The following is a 17,435-nucleotide window of genomic DNA, read 5'->3' as shown; positions in this document are numbered from 1 at the left end:
GAAAATAAGTTTTTTGCTTGTTTGACTTTTGTTATTTTTGCAGGCTCTTTGCACATGGCTTAGTCAGTGGCATCATTTTATTCTCGACCTAGCCTCATTTAATAATAATATATTTCTCAAAGTACAAATATGCATAATATTTAGTATTTTACTGGCTAGTTAGAGGAGTAACAAATTTCACATGCTTTTCCAATTTATGGTTTTGCGTCCAGGGAGACGTCCAATAATTATCATTTTACATATTACCGATAAAAAATAATTACACGAATACCACATTCTGATTTTACGCAAAAATGATTGAGTAACCTTAATTTTTTATTTTGAGATATTCTTTAATGTGACCGTAAACATGATCCAAAAATAAAATCTGAGGGATAAAATCACATATACATCTGTCAGTGCTTCGTTTTCCCCCCCTATTTTTATTTCAAATTACAAATGTATTCACTTTAAATTAAACTTTGGGCGGAGTATTGTCATCCCACCGGATTTTTAGTCTGGAACAGCCTAAATGAAAACAAGCGGACATATATTAATTTTTTATTCATGCATCATTGCAGTAGAATCAACTTTAGTCAACATCAGAGATACAAGGAATATTTTATATTTATTATGCTTGAAGAATTTATTAATCAAGAAATTAGAGCCTAATGAACAAAATAATGGCGTACTTATAACTGCGCCGTTTTCTTTCAAAGTACTCGTCGACCTTTACTTTAAAATTATTGCGGTCGATAGACATTGATTGATTCTCAGTAAGTCGTATGAGGGGGATGTAAAGATAATTAAGGAGAGAATAGGGCGGAAAAAAGAAGAGAGGGGAGGAACAAGGATAAAAAGAGGAAGAAGATCAGCTTGATCAAATTCTCGCTCTACTTTTTTTTTAATTCTTTTTTTTTTCTAGTTTGCCAGAGCATCACCGCCTCCCATCTCCTCCGCCGCTTCCAAATCTCCTCGTCGCAAGCGGCAGATCGTTCTTGAAAGGTTCAATTTCTCCTTCCCTGCTCGTAGATTCGACAGTCTTCAATCAACAATCAGATCTGATTTATCCGTTTTCTCGCCAGTCGCGGCAAAAAAATGTCGAATTCCAGCGTTTTCCGCCGTCACTTTTGTGATTTTTCTGTCAGCATTCTCTTAATCTCGCGAAATTATCTGTATTCTGGAGTTCTTCATTGCTGTGTCAGTAGTTCTCAGTTGATTCGTGCTTTCAGATACCTCGGCGGCTGTTTTTTGGGGTAAAAGGAGCGTAAATCTCTGGATTTCTGGGAATTGGATTTGTTTTCCATGGATTTAGGTTACGAGCCGGCCGTTGAGCTAAATTTTGATTAACCTAGTGGCAAAGGGGAGGAAGAAGAAGAATCCTACAAATGAGGTGTCCATGTTGCTCGCTATGTCATGGGAAATACGACGAAGGGGAGCACACTCCATTGCTGTTGCACTGTGGACATGGATTCTGTCGAAGCTGTCTCTCTAGAATGTTCTCAACTTCAGCTGATACTACTCTTACCTGTCCAAGATGCCGCTACCCCACTGTGGTTGGCAACAGCGTCCTTGCCCTCCGCAAGAACTACCCTCTACTGTCCCTTCTCTCTCCCTCGCCGTCGTCGCCGTCTTTCGACTCCGAAGACGACGAAGACGATGACAAAGACGACGAGGGCCGACACTGGGGAGAGGAGGCAGAGTCAGAATTCGATCTCTTTGGCGGCCGGAGGCGGCGGAAAGGGAGAATTCCTGCAAAATGCAATGGATTAGGAACAATTAGAGATCTGGGTGGCGTCGCCATCGACCTCGGAGTTCATCATAATATCAAGCTGGTGAGGAAAATTGCTCAGGGGAGGAGGCCCGGGGTGGAAGTGTGGACTGCCACCCTCCATGGAAGTTCGTCTACGTCATCGGCTTCGTCTTTGTCGCCGTCTCCGAGCTGCCGCCACCGGGTTGCGGTGAAGAAGGTGGAGATTGCAGAGAACATGGACGTTTCCTGGGTGCAGAACAAGCTTGATAGCCTTCGTCTGTCCTCCATGTGGTGCAGGAACGTTTGTGCCTTCCATGGGGTTGTCCGAATGGATACTTCTCTCTGCTTAATCATGGACAGGTACAGTGGTTCTATACGGTCCGAGATGCTGAAGAACAAGGGCCGTCTCACTCTGGAGCAGATTCTCAGGTCAGTGCCTGTTTTTTTTTTTGATTTTCATTGGAATGATGAATCTATTTCAATAATTCGGGCCAAAAAGAGAGAGATGTCCCATTAGATTCATTACCTTATGAGCCAATGGATGTATGCACCCAACAGTTCATTCACATTTGTGCAGAGCTTCGCGATAGTTAAAGTATACCTATAGTTTTATCATTGATTACTCATTCTCAATTCTCCAGGTTTTGTGGACATCCCGGAGATTTATATGCAGAAATGTTTAGAGAGATATCAACTGTATTTACAGTCTCCTGGATTATCTTTAGGGTTGCTTTAAAAATTGCTTGAGGCACCGATGAGAAGATTTGGTGTTGTTTGCTAGATGGGTTTGAAATCTTGGTAAAGTGTTAGGGGTAGGAGTAACACTAGGATGTTATGCAGTCTATCCATGGAACCCAATTACATCTTTTGGCTCTGCCCTTGCTGGGGTAACCCAAGCGTCATTCCTTTCATGGTCATGAATGTTCAGTACCAAAGTATGTAACGCACAGAGTATGATGCATACACATAAACTTTATTTCATTCTCACTCACGGAGTGGACTGTCTGGGTTTTGTATTCACTCAAAAGTCCAAGTTAGAGGGCATTTATTTGGTGGAAAATTTTAAATATTCGTGTTTGACTTTCTGGTGTCGTTGACATAGAGTGCTTAATTTAAAATTTGTTTGTACGACATTCTTGATAAGTGCTTTACTTTCCTTTTTAGATATGCGGCTGAATTCATCACTTAAAACTTGTTTTTCTTTCTTTTACGGTATGAAGCTCTCATGTCGTTGTACCGTTTCTTGAAACTATTCTATGCATCTTACGGGTATTGAAGTATAAAATGTGTTTGATTGGCTTTATGTGGCTCTCTGGATTAAGAATATTTCGGATTTTATTTGTTATCCTTGTGCTTTAAGTTCATTAAAAAGCGGACAGATGTTTCGTATGCTTTGACTGGATTTTTCTTGTTGACCTTTTGTTTTCATCCAGATCCCATTTATTACATTCTTTTGAGTGCTGATATGCCTCTCTTTCTTATCATTTATATTATATCATTATCCGTTGGTTATTTCCTCTAATTATTGATGAATGCGTCGATGGATGCAAATTCAAAAAGTCATACCCTCTTTACTAGTACACATTCTATTAGTTTTAGCGGTGTTTTCCTGGATTTCATTGCAGATATGGGGCAGATATTGCCCGTGGTATCGCAGAACTCCATGCAGCAGGCATTGTTTGCATGAATCTGAAGCCCTCTGATATTCTGCTGGACGAGAGAGGCTTTGCCGTTGTATCTGATTATGGGTTGCCGGAGATTTTGAAGAAGTCCTGCTACAAGATGAAGACACTTTCAGAGGATAATTCTTCAAGAATTCATTCGTGTATGGAATGTACAATGTTAGATCCACATTACACTGCACCCGAAGCATGGGAACCCGTCAGAAAATTAAGTTTATTCTGGGAAGATGGCATCGGTATGTCTAAGGAATCAGACGCCTGGAGCTTCGGGTGCACGCTCATTGAAATGTGTACTGGTTCAATGCCGTATGTCCATTTACTCTTTTCTTCTGAATCTGTTATTATTTTACCATCGGGGAATACTTAATTTCAGTTTGACTGCAGATGGTCAGGATTGAGCAACGATGAGATATACAGAGCTGTTGTGAAGATGAGAAAGCTTCCTCCGCAGTATACGAGCGTGGTCGGTGTTGGGATCCCCATTGAGTTGTGGAAAATGATCGGGGAGTGTCTTCAGTTTAAAGCTTCAAAACGGCCTACATTTTCTGCGATGCTCTCAATCTTTCTCCGACATCTTCAAGAAATTCCACGTAGTCCTCCTGGTAGCCCAGAGAAGTATGAATAATTCAATTGGTTCACATCAAAATTTGAATTATCTCTTTTTATGAAGTTTTTTTTATTGTTCTTTATATTGACAAACATAAAACTTCCTATTTCTTGATTTCATGTGATAATTTCTTTTTTCATGAGTCACAAGCCTCTGACTAGAAATTGCTTATTTGATTTACAAAATACAGCGAATTGAACAAGGCTTTTCTCACTTCTGCTCCAGAGCCGTCCCCCACGTCTGTATTGGCTGTTTACCAGCACAATCCAAGTACCCTTCATCAGCTGATATCGGACGGGAACCTAAATGGTGTTAAGTGAGTTTTTATGACCAAGTTGCTTCATTCTATTTTTCCGAGAACTGAATTTTTCCAAAAAAAACGCTTCATTTGTAGAGATTTGTTGAGAGAAGTTTCATTGGAAAGCGGTGAATCTTCCCTTTGCTCCATTCTGGCAGATCAGAACGCTGATGGTCAAACTGCTCTGCATTTAGCTTGTAGAAGAGGTCACGTCGACATTGTGAAAACCATTCTTGAATATAAAGAGGCTGACGTGGATATTCTTGACAAGGATGGAGATCCTCCAATCATATTTGCGCTAACTGCGGGTTCCCCAGACTGTGTTGTGGCCCTCCTCTGTAGGTCAGCTAAAGTCAACATGCGACTAAGAGAAGGTCTGGGTCCTTCTATTGCCCATATTTGTGCCGTTCATGGGCACCCAGAATGCATGCGTGTGAGTTTTCAAGTTTTTAATTCTAATTGTAGTAGTTCTAATTGTAGTTATTCCCAGCCTGTTTTTGTTGTGTTTTCAGGAGCTTTTGCAGGGAGGGGCTGATCCAAATGCTGTTGACGATGAAGGCGATTCTGTTTTACATAAGGCCATTGCGAAGGGTTACTCTGATTGTGCTATCGTTGTTCTGGAAAATGGGGGATGCAAATCAATGGGAGTTCTGAACTCTCAAAAGAAAACGTAAGAATCTGGAATTCCATGCGAGAATAGTGTAACCCAAAATTATACCTACGTGGCGTTTCTATAAACCATTTTCAGTTTTTTTTTCCATCTTCAAAGCTCAGTTATGTGTGAACTGTGCTTCATACTTCCTTTTTGAAATGAAATTTCTGAAAGAGAAACTTTTTCACCTCACTTTTGTATTCTCCATTGTCTCTCCCTCCTCCATGCCCCCACCCACACCCACACCCCTGTGCCATGGCTGAGAAACATTTTCACTTCATTTCTGTGGGGGAGGGAGAGACAATAAAGAAACTTTTTCACTTCAATGCTGTATTCTCAATTGCCTCTGACTCTCTATGGTTACCGTTTGGTTTTTATGTAATTCTTATTTGGCTACGAGTGTGAGATTCTGATGAGTAATAAGGTACAACATTGTGGGACCCCCTTGTGCAAAAATCAATAGAAATAGATAAGAGTATTAGGAGAAAATTAGATGGCAAACGTCTTAACCCTTGTTCTTCTTCAGTATTTATTTGCTCGAACTTCCTCTAGTTAATCATACATCGTGTTAGGATCATATTTTATTCTGGTCTTCTCTTAAGAGATTACAGCTCTGTGTCAAAATGTTGTGAGCACGGTAGTTCATTTCCGAACTGTATTCTGAAATACTTTAGACATCCATTACTTTCTTTATGTCGTAGATACCTCAATACAACCATTACTTTGAAATTCTTTATTTTGTGCTTTTAAACTTTTATCTTTAGATACTTATAATTATCTCTCTGCTTAAGTGTCTAGTTGTGATGGCGGAATTTAGGAGAATGTTTCTTAGCAGTAAATTTAATGCCGATGGCAACGGAGATTTATTTTTGACGACTTTGAATATGCAAACAGGCCACTGCATTCGTGTGTTGAGATGTGGAATGTCTCTGTTGTGAGAAGGTGGGTAGAGATAGCATCGGAGGAAGAAATCAGCTACGCCATTGACATTCCGAGCCCAAACGGCACAGCCCTTTGCATGGCCGCGGCTCTAAAGAAAGAGCACGAGATTGGTAATTTTGATGTTTGTATTTTCCATTAATTTCTTAAAAAAGATACCCTTGTTTTATTATTATTATTTTTTCTAATTAGTGTTTTCATTTGAATTCATTGGACAGAGGCGCGGGAGTTGGTCCAATTACTGCTCAAGGCTGGAGCAGATCCAACAGCCCAGGATGAGTTGCATTATCGAACTCCGTTGCATACAGCTGCCATGGTCAATGATGCAGAGCTCGTCAAAGTACTTTTATGGCTCCCAATATTATGTTTTAGCCCGTCTTTTCATGGTCACCTTTTCATTTACGAAATTATTATATCTATTGTCGTTTTTCGTCCAGTTGTTGTTGGACTCAGGGGTGGACGTCAACATAGCAAATTTGCAGAATACAACACCTCTCCATGTTGCTCTGAACAGAGGTTCGAACTCATGTGTCAGATTGCTTTTATCTGCTGGCGCAGACTGCAATTTTCAGGTAATAAATGCCTCGATTTGTATACTTCTCTCTTTCTTGGTCGTCAATCAGTGGTTTAATCCAAGTTCTTTGCGATATTAATCATTAAGATTCCTCATTGCTCTAAGCACAAAATTCCTGCACTGTAGATAGAAAATATGTGTTGATTAATAAATACCTTGATTTGAGGCATTTTTAATTAATGCCAAATCATATGGACCTTGGAGTAAAAGATTAAGGATGAGAATTGTAAACAAGAAAAGAACAATTCTTAATAGCAAATGAAAGAGATTACAGGGTTTTATAGGAAGCCCTAATGGGCTGACTAGAGAGGGCCCTTAATGGGCTAACAAGAGAGAGAAAATAAAGACATGTAATACTCAGATCAACACTCCCCCTCAAGCTGGAGCGTGGATGTTATCCACACCCAGCTTGGAACAGAGCTCCTCAAACCTAGGGGCATGAAGCCCTTTGGTGAAGATATCTGCAAGCTGTTCAGCGGACGGAACATAAGGCGTGCAAAAATCTCCCGATTCAAGCTTCTCTTTGATGAAATGGCGATCGATCTCGATGTGCTTTGTACGGTCATGCTGAACGGGGTCATGAGCAATGCTAATTGCCGATTTGTTGTCGCAGAACAGCTGGACAGGAGAGGGAACTGGACACCGTAGCTCACGAAGAAGCTGGGTAATCCAAAGTGCTTCACACAGACCATGCGCAAGGGCACGGAACTCCGCTTCAGCACTCGATCGAGAGACCACTTTCTGCTTCTTGCTCCTCCAAGTAATCAGATTGCCGCCCAAGAAGGTGCAATACCCAGATGTGGACCGACGATCAACCACAGAGCCGGCATAATCTGCATCGGTGTAGACTTCAAGACGCAGGCCGGTATGGCGACGAAACAATAATCCACGGCCAATGGTGCCCTTCAGGAAACGGAGGAGACGATGAGCAGCATGAAAATGGCTCATGCGAGGAGTCTGCATGAATTGACTCAGAACACCCACTGAATATGCAATGTCCGGGCGAGTGTGGGTGAGATAAAGCAGTTTTCCCACAAGTCTTCTATATGGGCCAGGCTCAGCAAGCTCCTCATCCGCATCGGCACCAAGTCGATGGTTCGCATCAATCGGTGTCGAAGCAGGCTTGGTGTCCTCCTTTCCAAGCTCACAGAGAAGGTCCACCGTATACTTTCTCTGACAAATAAAGATCCCGCTGGAAGAATAGGCCACCTCTATGCCAAGAAAGTACCTCAACGGGCCAAGATGGCGAATAGCAAATTCCGACGAGAGATACATAGCCAGCTCAGTAATGGTCGTCGTATCATCACCCGTAATAATGATGTCATCCACGTACACAAGAAGAATAGCGACTCCCCCTGACGTGGAATGGCGGTAGAAAAGGGTGTGATCACCATTACACTGATGGTATCCACGACGCTGCATGGCCGTCGTGAAACGACCAAACCAGGCACGAGGAGATTGCTTCAAGCCATATAATGCTTTCTTGAGGCGACAGACGACAGACTGCGGAGACGATGGCACTAAGGAAGTGTAGCCAGGAGGTAATGCCTTGTAGATCTCCTCAGTCAACTCTCCATGCAGAAAAGCATTCTTCACATCATATTGTTGCAAAATCCAGCCCCGATCCGCAGCAAGGGCCAATAAGATCCGCACAGTATTCAGCTTGGTGACGGGAGCAAAGGTCTCCTGATAATCAATGCCATGTTTCTGAGTGAACCCTTGTGCCACAACCCGGGCTTTGTGGCGCTCAATAGAACCGTCAGAATTATGCTTCACAGCATACACCCAACGGCTACCCACGAGATGCTTCCCGGCCGGTAGAGGAACCAGATCCCACGTTTCATTGTGAGCAAGAGCCTGAAGTTCTTCCGCCATGGCCTGACGCCAATGCGGAAATGAAAGGGCAATGTCCACCGTCTTGGGAAGGGAAGTGGCATCAAGGGAGGTGAGAAGGGCATGATAAGAGGGTGAGAGGCGATGAGAGGAGATAGATTCCGCCAACGGATAGAGGGGAGAGGAACGGGAAGAGGGAAGCACGGCTAATGAGGAGGTGGCAGGAGGGGTGGAGGTTGAGGTAGACGGGGCAGCAGGAGACGAAGAAGGAAGCCGAGGCTTGCGACGAGCAAGGGTAATACCATAGCGTTTTTCAGGCGGGCAGCGACGGATAGGGAGCGGAGGAATCGAAGAAGGTGCAGCAGAAGGGTCGAGCGCAGGAGCAGATACTGGAGGAGGCTCCACAGGAGGGACTGAGACGGCGGCTGGAGGCGGGTCGGGAGGCACAATTGCTGGAGGAGCAACAGGCGGAGACACGTCGGGCGAGGCCGGTGAAGAGGGACGAGGGACGAGGATGAGGAATTCGAGTGGATCGGAGGGAGATGGGGACGATGAGGGTTCAGGAGAGGAGGAGGAATAGTAGGGAACCAATTCATCAAACGTGGCATCTTTGGTGACAACGAACCGACGAGAGGGTGGATGATAGCATAAATAGCCTTTTTGGGTGGAAGAATAGCCAACAAACACACACTTGATAGCACGGGGATCCAGTTTATCACGACCAAGTTGGTGGTTGGGCGCATAGCATACACGTCCAAATACACGAGGAGTAAGATGAGTTCGGAGAGAGAGAGTTGGAAAGGAATGCTGAAGACGGTCAATGGGAGTGGAGTAGTCAAGCACTCGAGATGGAAGGCGATTAAGAAGATGGATGGCGGTGGAGACGGCTTCCCCCCAAAAATACTTGGGCACATGCATATGGAAGAGAAGGCTCCGAGTCATTTCAAAGATGTGACGGAATTTTCTTCGCAACGCCATTTTGCTGTGGTGTATAGGGACAAGAAGTTTCATGGATAATGCCTTTGTCTTGGAAGAAGGTGCTTAACGTGGTGTTAACGTAGTCTTTAGCATTGTCGGAGCGGGCGGCGAATGGATATAGAGAATTGAGTTTGGATAAGGGAGTAAAATTGAGGAATGACACGAGATATCTTCGATTTGTTCTTCAAGAAATATGCCCACGTGAATCGAGTAGCGTCGTCAATAAAGATGCATAACCACCGAGAACCGGAAGTACTATGAATAGGGGAAGGCCCCCACACATCGGTGTGAATAAGGGAGAATGGGGTCGAAGAATGAGAAGACGAGATAGGATACGTGAGTGCGATGATGTTTGGCAATTCGATAAGCAGTACAAACAAAACGGTCCACAGAATGGCCTTGAAAGAGTTTAGGAAAGAGACGATAAAGAGTAGCAAAAGAAGGATGGCCGAGACGTCGATGAAGAAGCCACAAACGCTCGTGGGAAGCCGAAAGGGAAACTGCCGCAGCAGCAAAAGCAAGAGAACTCGAACAAGGACGAACAAGATAGAGCCCCTCATGCTCCTCAGCAATGGAAATCGTCCTCCCCGACACCTTATCACGATAAAAACATGAATTAGGAGAGAAGGTAAGGTCTTGTTTCAAGTCGCGAACAAGGCTAGATAGGGAGAGAAGATGATGAGTAAGGCGAGGAACATGAAGAACTTTAGATAGATGCATAGAAGAGGAAAGGGCCACACGACCAATACCCGCCACGGTGAGAAGATCGCCGGAGGCTGTTTTAACTTTGGAGGAGCCAGAAACGGGTGCATAAGTTTGAAAGGCTCGAGAATTTGGGGTCATGTGGGCGGTGGCACCGGAATCAAGAAGCCAAGTGGAAGAGGAAAAAGAATGGCCAGGAGGGGATGTAAGTGTGGGAAGACTGGTGGACATACCTGCGTGGGCCAAGGAGCATGAGCCCACGACTGGAGGATCAAGCAAGCGGCGTAGACGCTCCATCTCTTCCGGAGTGAAGCTAGCGAGCGAGGCACTAGTCGGGAGAAGACCGTACAGCATAGGCACTTGACCCGGGGGGGGGGCACGGACGAGGCGGCTGCAGCAAGGTTGCTCGCTTGTGCGCGTTTCCGTTGAAGCTTGTAGCACGTCTCCTTAGAGTGACCTCGCTTCTTGCAGTAATTGCAAAACAGCGAAGGATCACCCTTTGGAGAATCCTCCGTCCGAGCCGTCGGATCACGTGGCAAAGAGCCGGGTGGTGGAGTCGACGATGGGCGTGCAGACGAAGAGGAATGAGCTACAAGTGCCGAAGCCGAGTTCTGGGCCTGCTGAAAGCGGGATTCTTCAACCCGCACACTGTGGAGCGCATCCTTGAAGGTAGGACCAGTCTCCCGATGAATAAGCTGAGCCCGTACAACTTCATATTCCGGGTTCAGTCCCATAAGAAACTGGAAAACCCGAAGTTGAAGAGTATATTGGCGGTCCACCGAATGGGGGTCGGGCGGCATGTAGTAGTCAATTTCATTCCACAACGAAATGAGCTCCGTACTGTACTCCATGATAGACCGGTCCCCTTGACGCAGGTTAGCGGCCCGATGCACCAAATCGCACAGACTCGCAAAGTTGTGCCTCATGAAGTGGCTCTCAAGTGCTGCTTCCCAGACCGCCCGAGCCGACTCTAGAGACATGAATTCACCTTTAACACTAGGTGAAATACTGTCCAAGAGCCAACGATGAACTACCCCCTCAACGGCCAGCCAGTCATAATACTTGGGATCGGTCCGGGAAGGTCCGTCTTCTAGAAGATGGCGCATGAGACGCCTTTAAAGTTATCTGGACGCATTGGCGCCATTGCAGGAGATTGAATCCAGTAAACATACCATCCGGAGGCATCCGAGGCAAAGAGGATGGTCCAGAGGAGGACGACCAATTCGGGCTCGAGAGGCACCGCAGATGCATGTGGCGTAGATACGGTGTCGAGTCTGGCGTAACAGTAGAGGTCTGGGCTTCAACCGGTTCCATGATGAAAGCAGAGTAGACCACAGTCAGAAGGCGCCGGAATGACGAGAAGCCGGGACTGCAGGCGCCGAGACGTCGGGCGCCGGGACGGCGGGAGCCGGGACGGAGGGAGCCGGGACGGAGGGAGCCGGGACGTCGGGCGCCGGGACGACGGTCGCCGGGACGGCAAGCGCCGGGACGTCGGTCGCCGGGGCGGCGCGAGCCGGGAGGGCGCGAGCCGAGGCGGCGCGGGCCGGGACGGCGGGCGCCGGAGCGGAAGACGCTGGGACGGCGGATGTCAGAACGGCGAGCGCCTGGGAGGCCCGGAGCGAGACGGCGAGAGACCGGAGCGCGAGATCAGGCAGTCGTGAGAACCGCCGAAGATCGAAGCGCAAAGTCGAGCCCAGGAAACCCAGATTAGGGTTAGGGTTAGGGCTCTGATACCATGTAAACAAGAAAAGAACAATTCTTAATAGCAAATGAAAGAGATTACAGGGTTTTATAGGAAGCCCTAATGGGCTGACTAGAGAGGGCCCTTAATGGGCTAACAAGAGAGAGAAAATAAAGACATGTAATACTCAGATCAACAAGAATAAAACATGGGCAATTACGCTTATCAACCTTGGGATAAGTGTTTTATTGAGATCTATTTTCAAATTGAATAACTGGGAATATTTTGTGGTTGAATTGTTACTGTAAAGGATGTAATTGAGATATTGACCATTGGGAAGAGATTATCTGAATCATTTTCTTTCCCACCTTTCTTAATAAACGATATGCTTGAGCATCTTGAAGTGATATTTGTGCCGTAGTGGTTTTTCAACTGTTAATTTTTGTGAAAACCTTGGTTAAAATTTTTTCTGGGATGAACTCATTTTGATGAGTTATTATCAGTAATCCAGTGCATGATCTCTGATTATGATTTTCTCATCCTTCTGGAATTTCCAATCTAAATTTTCATAGCAACGGATTTGTTAGATCCATGTTTTCTGCGATGTGTCTTTGAAGCACAATCCATTAGAGATTCTATATCTTTTCGTTCCAATTCGATTTGACTTATAATTTCTCTAGGACGATGATGGTGACACCGCTTTTCATATAGCGGCCGATGCTGCTAAAATGATAAGGGAGAATCTTGAATGGATTGCCCTCATGCTCCAGAGTCCAGATGCTGCCGTTGACTTACGGAATCACAGGCAAGTTAATACTAGTTTTTTAATATTCTAATAAGCGGTAAAATATCATATATTTCAGTAGATCCTGTCTGTTTTAATTGGCGATTGGTGAATCTTATGATTTATGGCAGAGGCATGACTTTGCGTGATTTTTTGGAGTCTCTTCCTCGTGAATGGATTTCTGAAGATCTGATGGAAGCCCTAACAGATAAAGGAGTTCATCTTTCTCCGACCATGTAAGCTAATGCTGGCTTTATTCTATTTGGGAGGTCTGAGTTGTTTTAAAATACAATAGATCACATCCTGTCGTATTATATTTCCTTGGATTTTAGATATGAAGTTGGTGACTGGGTGAAATTCAAGAGAAGCATCTCGACTCCTACTTATGGCTGGCAAGGCGCAGATCATAGAAGTCTTGGCTTTGTTCAGTCTGTTGTGGACGATGATCGTCTGATTGTATCATTTTGCACTGGTGAGACCAATGTAATGGTAAATGACGTTATAAAGGTGATACCCTTGAATCGAGGACAGCATGTGCGTCTAAGAAGAGACGTCCAAAAGCCAAGGTGATTTTTCATGCTTTCCCTTTAAAGCCCGATGGAGTTGTTACCCATTTCTGGCATTTAAAAGTTCAGGCATATAGTTTAATGCTATTTTTTTCCAGGTTTTCTCATCTGCGAGTGACATGAGGTGTTACTTACCTGGAAAATTGAGTTATATTTGTTTGTTTGATAGGGTTTGGTTATCCTAAGGAAAATTACTATTCTACTGAATTCTAGTTTTCTGTCTTTGGTTGTTTGTTTTTAGATCTCTTGATTCCAACGTTTTACAGAAAATTTTCCCCTCATTTTATAGAAATGAGAGTGACATTAGGTGTTATTACTGGGAAAATTTGAGTTTTAATTGTTCATTAGTTAGAGTTTCGGTTCAACTAATGAAGAGTAATGTTCTGTCATATGCTAGCATCCAATTTTTGGTTGTTTTTGTTTTTAGATTTCTCGTTTTCTTGTTATATATATGTCATTAGACATGGTCGTTCTGTTCTTTTGGTGCGAATTTGTGCGAATTGTTCGTTCTGTTCGGATTTCCGAACAGAACAAACACGAATTCGAACAGAACATCGAACAGACCCGTGTTCTGTTCTTTTGTTCCCTTTGTGCGAATTTTAGTCTAATTTTGTGCGAATGTACGAATTTGTGCGAATGTGCGAATTTTGTTCATTTTTGTAAAAGAAAAAGAACCGAACAAAGAACAAGGGCCTGAGCGATTCTTTTGTGCGAATTTAGTGTTCGTTTCAAACGAACAGAACAGAACAACCATGTCTAATGTCATTGAGTTTTCCTTTATTGTCATCATTTATGCCTTACTTCTGAGTCATTCTCCATGCTTCTTTATGCTGATGGTTGTCTAGTTGAAACCAAATTATAGGTTTGGGTGGCGTGGTCAGTCACATGACAGTATAGGAACTGTTCTTTGTGTTGATGAGGATGGAATTATTCGAGTGGGTTTCCCCGGTGCATCAAGAGGATGGAGAGCTGATCCTGCTGAAATGGAGAGGGTCGAAGAATTTGCTGTCGGTGATTGGGTTCGCATCCGACCTTCTCTGACAACTGCTGTGCATGGACTAGGATCCGTGACACCTGGCAGTATTGGAATAGTCTACTGTATCAGACCGGATAGCAGCCTTTTACTGAGTCTTAGCTATTTACAAAGCCCGTGGCATTGTGAACCGGAAGAAGTTGAGCCAGTTGAACCATTTAGAGTAAGCAGGAATTTCTAATTTTTCTTTTATCAATTTATGTCATTTACCGATTTTCTTGTGTGTTATAGATAGGTGAACAAGTGTGTGTGAAGAGATCTGTCGGAGAACCAAGATTTGGGTGGGGCGGTGAGACTCACCACAGTGTTGGACGGATAATTGATGTTGAGAGTGATGGTCTTCTCATGGTAGAAATTCCAAATAGATCCGCCCCGTGGCAAGCTGATCCTTCTGACATGGAGAAAGTGGAAAATTTCAAGGTCAGATACCACTGCTGTGTTTCTTTGTTTGGTAGCTTACTAACTTTTAATTCCTTGGATGAGTTTTCTTAGGTAGGAGACTGGGTGAAAGTCAAAGCTTCGGTATCTGCACCTAAATATGGATGGGAGGATGTCACCCGGAACAGTATTGGAATAATCCATTGTTTAGAGGATGATGGGGACATGGGGGTTGCTTTCTGCTTCACGAGCAAGCTTTTCTGCTGTTCTGTTGCCGACATGGAAAAAGTTCAGCCTTTTTCTGTAGGCCAGGAGATCCATGTCAACCCGAGTATACTTATGCCCAGACTTGGATGGTCCAATGAAACAGCTGCATCTGTCGGCAGGATCTCAAGGATAGACATGGATGGGACTCTTAACGTGAGTAGAACGTCCTTAAACTTCCTCGTTGTTTATTTCTTTTGTTCTTACGTTTTATATTGTTTCATTCCCATAGGTCAGGGTGTCTGGGAGGGCGACCTTGTGGAAAGTTTCTCCAGGCGATGCAGAATGTCTTCCGGGCTTCGAAGTCGGAGACTGGGTGCGTCTGAAGCAAAGCCAAGCTGCCCGGCCGAGTTATGATTGGAATGGTATCGGCAAGGAAAGCATAGCCGTGGTGCACAGCGTGCAAGACTCGGGTTACTTGGAGCTGGCAGGGTGCTTTAGGAAAGGGCGGTGGATAATCCATTTCATGGACGTAGAGAGGATCCCATCCTTGAGGCCGGGTCAGTACGTCCACTTCCGCCGGGAACTCACGGAGCCGAGATGGGGATGGAGAGGAACCTCCCCGGATTCTCGGGGGGTTATTGCCGCCGTTCACGCCGACGGTGAAGTGATGGTAGCATTCCCTGGCCTGCCTGGTCTCTGGAGAGGCGATCCTGCAGATCTCGAAAGAGAGCTGCTTTTCGAGGTTGGGGAATGGGTCAGACTGAAGGATGATGGTTGGAAAACACTAAAGCCTGGAAGCGTTGGGATAGTGCAGTCTCTGGGATATGGAGGTGGCTCCTGGGATGGAACTGTGCAGGTGGCCTTCTGTGGGGAGCAGGAATGGTGGTCGGGCAACCCGTCCCAGCTCGAGATGGCAGAAAAACTGGTCATGGGGACAAGAGTGAGGATAAAGGCCGGTGTGAAGCAGCCGAGATTCGGGTGGTCTGGCCATAACCACGGCAGTATCGGCACGATATCGTCCATAGACGGAGATGCAAAGCTGAGAGTATGCATGCCATCAGGGGGGAAGGTCTGGTTAATGGACCCAATTGAGGTGGACAAGGTGGAGGAGATGCCCATATCTATTGGGAATTGGGTCAAGGTAAAGGGCTCTGTCACGGTGCCGGCTTACCAGTGGGGGGAGGTCTCCCACAGTAGCGTAGGCGTGGTGCATAAGATGGAGGAGGGCAAGCTCTGGGTTGCCTTCTGCTTCCTTGAGAAGCTCTGGGTGGGGAGGCAGGAAGAGGTGGAGAGAGTGAGGGCTTTTAGGGTTGGGGACAGAGTCAAGATCAAACCGGGCCTGGCGAACCCTAGATGGGGATGGGGCATGGAGACCCATGCCAGCCAAGGAGAGGTGGTAGGTGTTGATGCCAATGGGAAACTGAGGATCAGATTCAGGTGGAGAGACGGGCAGGTATGGATTGGCGATCCGGCCGACATCGTCTTAGATTACACGTATAATGAAGGTTGCTGAGACGAAAATCCTTAAGTGGCTTGACGATGATGATGGTTTCATGTATCCTATGCCAGATTAACGAGCAGAATATCTACTATCTTTTCCTGTGCATCAGTAAATCAGCTATGACTCACTTGGCACGGGTATTTTGATGGGGCTAGGTTATATTTATTCTCAATGTATGAAACGCTGAGGATCAGGTCTGTACCAGCAGCCTGTCTGCATTTTTTTTCCTGTACAGATGAGTAGGCTCAGGCAGACAGTAGCGGATGTTGGAAATACACTTGTATTGGCTATTTATGTAACCGTTAATTAAAGGTTTTCTTCAGCGGGATCATCCAGGAAGAGTGTTGGCCATAACCGCGCTCTGAGCAGATTTTTGGTGCTCAGGTATGAGTTTTGGCTGTATCTCAGGCATTTACAAGATCTTTCATGAGTTATTTTTCCTTGCTATAGTTGGCTTATGCATTGTGTTTACTTTAATTGTGTTTGAGAAATCTCGAGAATCTAGGTTAGTATTAAGTTTAGATGTTTTGGAATGGGCAGACGTATGCCATGGACATGAAATCCTAAACAATTGGCTGCCAATAATATAAGTCATAACCGAAAAACTATGGAAAGGGTCCTTTGCAACCAACTTCACAAATTTCAAAAACTTTTGGCGAAAACATGAAATGTACTCATGTTTTATTGAATTGAGCATAGCCTACAACAAAGAAGGCCAATCAAAATCATACCGGAAGACTTAATGTGGAGTTTTCTACGTGAACGAGATGAATGGCAAGTTTTGAAGGTATTCATAATTCATTTATCGTCTATGCTCCAGGGCAGAGCTTTTCCTGTGGATGCAAAGGGGGATCCCCATGTTTTTGTATATTTAGATTTTGGATATCAGCAGATTTCTACCAACTCTCTTGAATTTATTATCTGACATTGAACGCTTAAAAATAACAAATATTCTCAAAAAATGATGGGTCTCCCTAGAAACATGCTGAAGAGTTCCCCTGAAATAGATATCATTGAATTTAGTCTAATAGTGAAGGTGTCATAGATATGAGTACATCCTGGGTGGGGATGGCCACTCCGCATGCCAACAGGTCCGGATGACGGGGCCCCGGGGAAAACCTTCTCGGAGACAGATGACGTGACGGTGTCCTGGTGCTCGGGGTTGCCACGCGAGAGAGGACCCTCATATGATTTAACTTTTTATTACTCTGTCTGAAGAGACTGTTGCATATACTTGTTTGTGGTACTGGCATGATGAAAAGCTATTCAAGCTCAGTGCTCGAGTCTC

The 17,435-nt window shown here is 44.9% G+C and overlaps 1 protein-coding gene across 1 annotated transcript; it reads left to right on the top strand.

The window, feature by feature from the left end:
• Positions 1-844: 844 nt before the first annotated feature.
• KEG (protein kinase KEG) lies at positions 845-16,469 on the top strand. Its single transcript, XM_078586032.1, has 17 exons — positions 845-984; positions 1,212-2,161; positions 3,358-3,720; positions 3,799-4,029; positions 4,212-4,337; positions 4,416-4,752; positions 4,832-4,989; positions 5,866-6,023; positions 6,129-6,250; positions 6,348-6,482; positions 12,359-12,483; positions 12,594-12,698; positions 12,795-13,028; positions 13,891-14,224; positions 14,293-14,481; positions 14,554-14,859; positions 14,936-16,469. Exons 2-17 carry the CDS (start codon positions 1,368-1,370, stop codon positions 16,157-16,159), a joined length of 4,941 nt encoding a protein of 1,646 aa, XP_078442158.1. The 5' UTR covers positions 845-984; positions 1,212-1,367; the 3' UTR covers positions 16,160-16,469.
• Positions 16,470-17,435: the final 966 nt, after the last annotated feature.

This window comes from Wolffia australiana, chromosome 1 (genome assembly GCF_029677425.1).
Source record: "Wolffia australiana isolate 7733 chromosome 1, ASM2967742v1".
Taxonomy (NCBI): domain Eukaryota; kingdom Viridiplantae; phylum Streptophyta; class Magnoliopsida; order Alismatales; family Araceae; genus Wolffia; species Wolffia australiana.
Note: the sequence above shows the minus strand (reverse complement) of the source record. Positions and strands in the feature narration are given on the sequence as shown.